The sequence below is a fragment of the Saccostrea cucullata genome, unplaced genomic scaffold, assembly GCF_032062105.1.
Source record: "Saccostrea cucullata isolate Sc308-1 unplaced genomic scaffold, CSIRO_AGI_Scuc_v1 ctg192, whole genome shotgun sequence".
Lineage (NCBI taxonomy): Eukaryota > Metazoa > Mollusca > Bivalvia > Ostreida > Ostreidae > Saccostrea > Saccostrea cuccullata.
The window spans coordinates 419,816-427,500 of NW_026932625.1; the positions used below are offsets into that span (position 1 = coordinate 419,816).

General features: G+C 35.8%; 1 protein-coding gene across 1 annotated transcript in view; it reads left to right on the top strand.

Moving 5' to 3' along the window:
• The first annotated feature begins 2,756 nt into the window (after nt 1–2,756).
• LOC134235690 (uncharacterized) overlaps nt 2,757–7,685 on the top strand; it is a 34,545-nt gene continuing 29,616 nt past the window's right edge. The window contains exons 1-7 of the mRNA XM_062717838.1: nt 2,757–3,086; nt 3,235–3,353; nt 3,537–3,615; nt 6,394–6,512; nt 6,732–6,879; nt 6,988–7,047; nt 7,504–7,547. Of these exons, the coding sequence (XP_062573822.1) occupies nt 2,784–3,086; nt 3,235–3,353; nt 3,537–3,615; nt 6,394–6,512; nt 6,732–6,879; nt 6,988–7,047; nt 7,504–7,547 (872 nt within the window). The 5' untranslated portion in view covers nt 2,757–2,783. The remainder of the gene's footprint in view (nt 3,087–3,234; nt 3,354–3,536; nt 3,616–6,393; nt 6,513–6,731; nt 6,880–6,987; nt 7,048–7,503; nt 7,548–7,685) is intronic.

Consider the following 7,685-nt stretch of genomic DNA (forward strand, 5'->3'; position numbering starts at 1 on the left):
TATTATTATTATGTTCCCCAAACGAAGTTTGGGAACATATTGTTTTTACTCTGTTTCTTATTATGTCGCCCCGAACGAAGTCGGGGACGACATATTGATATTGTACGCATGTTTTTTTTATCCAGGCTGTTTCTCGGAGATGGCTGGGACAATCTTCCTGAAACTTTCCTCAAAGGACGATCACTGGTTGTAGTTGTGCAGTGAGGTTGTTCAGTTCCAATATGTCTACCGTTGCCATGGAAACCTGTAAAAAGCGACAAATTTTGTCCGAGAGTGTTCTCTCTGGTCCCTTAAACGTTCGTCATGAAACTTTTCTTATTTTAATGATTAGTATCTGTAGTTATGCAACTCGCATTTAAAATTTTCAAATAATCGATTATTGCCATGGAAACCAGGTGAAAGTTAAAATTCTTTAATTTCAATTTTCTCAATAACTACGCAGGCAATCGTTTTGAAACTTTCAGTGTTTATTCCTTGCAATGTGTCAAAGTGATTTCTACTTTAAAAAAAATTGTAATGAGTCGCTCACAGTTGCCATAGAAACGAAAAAGAAAAAAAGATTCAGATGTACACATGTGTTCTCCAAGGTCTAGGTCAAAGGGTCAAAGTTCTTGGTGTCCAATAAAAGTTCTTTTCACAAGGATTACATATTTGAAATACGAAAGCCCTAGCCCTTACCGTTCAAACGTAAGGTACTATGTTCAAGACAACCCCCCCCCCCCCCCCTTTTTGAAGCGCACTGCCAGGTAGAATACACAGATATAACATATACAATTTACAGGTAACGTTTTAAAAGTTTCATTCATAAAATTCAGTTCTCCTGATGTGATTTGATAGTTTGCCAACAGTCATTCTTCTTCTGTCTTGTCTCTAGATTTTATAATTATTTTGTTTTTTTCTATATAAAAAATAACGATTGTCAACTTCATTTATTAGCATTTCGCGTTTTTTGGTATATCTATTACTTGTATGTTATTAATTTCATTAAATAGTGCAAGAATAAATTAGAAAATTGGTACGTTATTTCCATAGTTTTTAATCATTCATAAATCTTTGGATCCGCTCCTATACAGGTGCGCTAAGCCTTGATCACTACTGTAAACAAAACATTCATCTCGCCGAAAATGTTCATGATTCCGCTAAACTGAGAAAGTTTACACATGATTTATCATCTCATAAGAAACATCAGACCTGTACAGTGCAGAAATGCTCGAATTGAAGGTGGCATGTCAGATTTGTTTTCCGGCAGAACCTCCAGAAATTAAAGTGAAAGTAGGGAATTTTCTGAATTCTCACTGGCGTTTTAATACACAAAATAATTCGGCTGATCTTCTTAATAAATAATATTTGCCAAGCTTTTTTGGTAGGAAAGATACTTCCAGTTAACAAGTATGAGGCTCAGTTCAGTACATCTGCCCAATTTCTTGTATGCAAGTCTGCAATTTTGGACTTGTAATTTTTTTCCTGCACTACTTTCTTCTCCTACAGATTCTAAAAATAATGAGTGGGATGTACCCAATTAAGGTCTTCCGTTATTAACGGAAAGAACTGATCATACGACTGGATGGTTGTCAAAGCTTAGCTAATGGACCATTGTTTTAGTGATGATAAAAATAAAAGTCTTGTCGAATACGGGGCGACATATGCTATTGCTTGCAATAGCAGACTTTCTAGTTATTATTATTTTTCTTCTTCCTGGGCACTTTTTTGTCCGCGAATGATCTCGTTAACTATACATCCGACTAAGGTGAAATGTTTTTAGGGTTAGTAGACATGTTATGTAGATTTGCGGAACGAAGGTCATTTTGCGCGCACGTGCTTGCAAGAGCGCGCACGTGCAACACGAGAAATGATCTATATAATGGATATAAGCGCAACTTTTTATATTTTTGATGAAATGCTTTGAAACTCATAATATTATGATATATTAGTAACATAGACAATATGACATGGTCAAAATAGCAAGATCTCACGCACATGCACGTGCGCTTCGCTCTGATTGGCTGAAACTAAAGTCTCAATATCTTTCTTGTTTTTTGACAAAATCCTTTGAAATTTTGAACTTTGCCATGTATTAGGATATTCTACAATATGATATATAGCAATTTTTATGAAAGCACGTGCATGCACGTGCGCTGCAATCTGATTGGCTCAAACTTTAAATAGCTATAACTCCCTTGGTTATCCACCAAACAGGATGGGATTTGGATCATAGATAGATATAATAGACTTTAACCAGAAGGCATGGTCTCCATGCACATGCATACACGTGAGTGTACGTGTGCTGCAATCCGATTGGCTTAAATTTAAACAGCTTTAACTTTCTTGGTTTTCAACCAAACGGGTTGGGATTTAGAACATAGATATATGTAATGGACTTCTACAAGAAGGTATTGTCACCATGTTCATGTATGCACGTGCGTGCACGTGAAATGACTAAAAAAGCCTCTTGAATGAGCGTATTTTTTAATACTTTTGGATTAAATATTTAAATAATTGGTATATTAAATTATATAGAGTGTAGACAAGATGATATGGTCACTACGTACATGCATTTACATGTGCACGCGTGCAACGCTAAAATTTGAATGAACTTGCTACACTTCTAGGTAAACGTTGTTAAATTCTCAAATGCATAGCGTTTGTCTTATTAAATGAAGCTTACAGGGAAATTGGCACCAAAAGGGAGTTGGGGAGCGTTTGGGGAACATCTGTAACGGTCCCCGTTACAATTAGCACTAGTTTATTTATTATTTTTGTTGTATTTATTTACTAATAGGAATATGAAAAATTCAACTAGATTTGATCCAGGAATGAGGAAGAGACACAATAGGAGGACATCTGATTCAGCTAAAGATAAACATTCAAACTCCAAGACACTCCAAGACAACATATCTGATGTTAAGAAAAAGAAAGTATCAGGAAAATCAGAAAAGAAAAAGCTAGCAAAGCTATTTAATGAGAAATTGTGTTTGTTAGATTCACCACCCAGAAAACAGAAGAGGACTTCTAAATCAGAAAGGGAAAAGCTTGCTGAATTATTTGGTGCCAAAGTCTCATTGTCTAGTCCTAAGCATGAGACACAGGCAAGTCTCATACCTTATGTTATAGAAATACTGATAGTCAATTCAATTTAAGCCTTTTTAAAAATAGATTTCATACACTCTAACACTGACAATTGATTTCTCTTTCCTTTTGAATTCTTTTTATCTGTAATGGTTTTATCATACTTAGATTGTATCACCCATAAAGGATCAAGAGAACAGAGATGTTACATTAACAAATCAGCACAAGGAAGATTCAGCTGAACAGAATAAACTGCAAGAATTTTCACATGGTCAACAGAAAAAGAAGTAAGTTTTAATGATATATGTTACTTTTCTCATGATTAATTTTATGTTACGTGTACGTTTATGCCCATTAGGCCCTGATTTGGTAATAAATCCTATTCTGATCTTTTCTATTCACTAGTCATATGATCCTATGTACATATCACAGCTATATACATAACAATAATAGATTGTTTACTCTTGAAGGAAATCAAAGAGGAAGAAAAATGAAGAAAAGTGGAATAGTCCTATCAATGGAAAGAATCTGACGGGAACAGAATCAAAGGTTAGCAGGACAACTGAAAAAATAAATTAGCACATATTGAACGATTCCTGTTGAGTGTTGACCCTAATGTGTCAGATGTATGTATGCTTTTTAGTTCACCTGAGTCGAAGGCTCAAAGTGAGCTTTTCTGATCAAAATTTGTCCGTCGTCTGTCGTCGTCGTTGTCGTAAACTTTTCACATTTTCATCTTCTTCTCAAGATCCACTGGGCCAATTTCAACCAAACTTGCCACAAAGTATCCTTGGATGAAGGGGATTCAAGTTTGTTCAAATGAAGGGCTACACCCTTTTCCAAGGGGAGATAAATATGAATTAGAGAAAAATTAATGGCATTTTTTAAAAATCTTTTTCTCCAGAACCACTGGGCCAGGAAAGATGAAACTCATGTGAAATCATCCTCAGGTAGTGTAGATTCAAATTTGTTCAAATCATGACCCCCAGGGGTAGGGTGGGGCCAAAATGGCCGATCAAAGTTTTACATAGGAATATATAGGAAAAATCTTTAAACATCTTCTTCTCCAGAACCACTGGGCCAGGAAAGATGAAACTCATGTGGAATCATCTTCAGGTAGTGTAGATTCACGTTTGTTCAAATTATGACCCCCAGGGGTAGGGTGGGGCCAAAATGGCCGATCAAAGTTTTACATAGGAATATATAGGAAAAAACCTTTAAAAATCTTCCTCTCCAGAACCACTGGGCCAGGAAAGATGAAACTCATGTGGAATCATCTTCAGGTAGTGTAGATTCAAGTTTGTTCAAATCATGACCCCCAGGGGGGGTAGGGTGGGGCCAAAATGGCCGATCAAAGTTTTACATAGGAATATATAGGAAAAATCTTTAAAAATCTTCTTCTCCAGAACCACAGGGCCAGGAAAGATGAAACTCATGTGGAATCATCCTCAGTTAGTGTAAATTCAAGTTTGTTCAAATTATGACCCCCAGGGGTAGGGTGGGGCCAAAATGGCCGATCAAAGTTTTACATAGGAATATATAGGAAAAATCTTTAAAAATCTTCTTTTCCAGAACCACTGGGCCAGGAAAGATGAAACTCATGTGAAATCATCCTCAGGTAGTGTAGATTCAAGTTTGTTCAAATCATGACCCCCAGGGGTAGGGTGGGGCCAAAATGGCCGATCAAAGTTTAACATAGGAATATATAGGAAAAATCTTTAAAAATCTTCTTCTCCAGAACCACCGGCCCAGGAAAGATGAAATTCATGTGGAATCATCTTCAGTTAGTGTAAATTCAAATTTGTTCAAATTATGACCCCCAGGGGTAGGATGGGGCCAAAATGGCCGATCAAAGTTTTACATAGGAATTTATAGGAAAAATCTTTAAAAATCTTCTTCTCGAGATCCACCGGCCCAGGAAAGATGAAATTCATGTGGAATCATCCTCAGTTAGTGTAAATTCAAATTTGTTCAAATCATGACCCCCAGGGGTAGGGTGGGGCCAAAATGGCTGATCAAAATTTAACATAGGAATATATAGGGCAACCTTTTAAAATCTTCTTTTCAAGTATTTCAAAGCCATGATTAGTAATATTTATATGGAATCATCCTCAGATAGTGTAGATTCTAGTTCGTTCAAATTATGATTCCCTAGGGGGTTTAGATTCAAGCCCCCCCCCCCCCCCCCTCCACCTCAGTAAACTTTCAGTTCTGATCTGATATGTGCTTTTTCCTAGCCTATGTGCTCAGGTGAGCGCTGTGGCCCCTGGGCCTCTTGTTTGGGTAACTTCATTTCATTCATACTTTGTATCAACTCTATTTCAAGGAAAAATGACATACACCCATACTTTCAGAAGGCAAAGAACAATACGCCAGTTTCGAGATTGTAACTCTCCTAAGATAGAGGCGCAAAAAGTATCCATTTCGGCAGGGAGGTGGGACAGGTTGTTTCTGTACACAAACGTACATAAGTAAATGAACGATATTTATTACTTTTAAAATTTATTAAATGTTATAAAAAGATAATGATATTAAGCAGTGATGCATTTGATGATTTTATCAAGTTCAACTATGCATATTTACAAGTCTACTTTAAATTATAGGCATTTGAAAACGAAAGAAACGTCATAGTCTTAATAAAAAGTAACCGATTTTCTTGATCGTACAACCTTCTTTAAAAAAAAAAAAAAAAAGTTTGTGGGTTTTTTGAAATTATAATAAGGAAAAGAATCAATGTGTCATTTAGATCGCCTACGTACAATGATCAGATGCATGTGTACCGGTTTTATTAGAGGTCCTAATTTCTTCCCTCGTCTGAAAAGTCTCACATCCACCGACATTTTCTTTTTTGTTACGATTTTTTAACTTTAAAAAATGACTTCTTTAAATTAATTCGGTTATTCTCGAAATGTAGAGTGCATCCTGACAATCATGTAGTTATGATAAACCAGTATATCGATGATACAATGTATCCAATATATAAATATCAAATATAGTTGTCCCACCTGTTTGTTTACGCGGCAACGAATCTCCCCTCCTTAACGAAAGAGCGCACCAAGGGAGATAATCTCGAAACTTGCGTATTGGTGCTTCTATGATCTAAACACAATTTAAACAATACAATATAATTTTTTTTGGAAAACAGTTTTGAAAATGAAGTATCCATCTTCTACAAAGTATATTTGGTACTTTTTGTAAAGGTATTTGTAGTGAAGATACATGAACAACAAGCATTTATGAGTACATGTAACAAAAATAAACATACACAAGTCTTCTACATTGAAATAATACTCAGTAACCTGAAGCTGTATATTTTATTCACTTCAGGAATTGAACCAGACAGGGGCAGCTGATGAATGTGAAATGGGTCATGAGGATACACCCAGAGACACATCTGGATTCTGTCCACCTCCAGGAATCGTCCACGAATCTCTGATGAAAGCAAAGTAACTACACGTATATATTAAAATAAAATGCTTGATACTGGGATTCAGAAAAGCAGATCTTTATGATTTATTATACTTTTTGCTGTGAAGTCATCTTCACTAGCTAAGGGTTTCAGATATGCTATTCTCCTCATTTTAAAATTATATTTATGTTGTATTACATGTATAAAAATAATTTATCTTGTCATATTTAACGCTCTCTTGATTCTTGATTTTAAGAGGGAAGTCAAGGAAAAAGACGTCCATGGATGTTGAGGGTGAGGATGAAGAAGAGGAAACTCCGAGAAGAGAGAAAGCAGAACGTGACCCGAGTAAAGACTTCAGGACAGTGTTTGTGGGTAATCTTCCTGTCAACACCAATAAAAAGGTAGATATTGAACAAATGATGAGATCCATAACCTCTCTCTCTGATTGTCTTATCCAGCAGCACCTGTAGTTGAACACATGTAAATCCAAGCTTTATTTCTTTTTGCAGGGTCTTTACAAGTTATTTAAGCAATTTGGATCCATTGAGAGTGTTAGATTACGCTGTGCAGTAAGTCTTTAAAGCATTTTCTGTTACCGATGCCTGTATTATTTCACTACACTAGAGATCTACATACTTGTAGTTTATAGCTAGTATATAAGTCTCTTGCTGTTAATATCCAAGTCTCTCACTGTGTAATGGTAGAATATACACACAGGTCTCTCTGTGCAGTCTGATATTTTTGTTGACAAGTAGATATACATCAATGTTGATGATTTCACACTGATAGAAGTTTTAAGCTAATTTTAAAGCGTTAACATTTATATTTTACCTTTCTGTCTATCCTCTCATTCTCAGACCATTGGTCCATTTTCATTTAATTTCATTGCATTGGCAATCAAGTTTCTGATATATTTACACATGATAGAGTAAGGGGGATTCAATATTTTTGGTAGTTAGTGTTGACAATGGAGACTAGAACATGCATTGATAATTAGAATCACACCTTGTCCTTTTCTTTTTCAGCCCAGATCCAACACAAAGTTACCTAAGAGGGCTGCTATAATCCTGTAAGTAACATCAACTTGTCATTTTTCACATCGATTCAATCTGAATCTGGTCATGTTTGTAAGTGTGGAGGTCAGGCCCCAGGATCATGAAACAAACTTAGACTTAAGTCAAATTTTCAATTGCCTGTAAAATGTTTA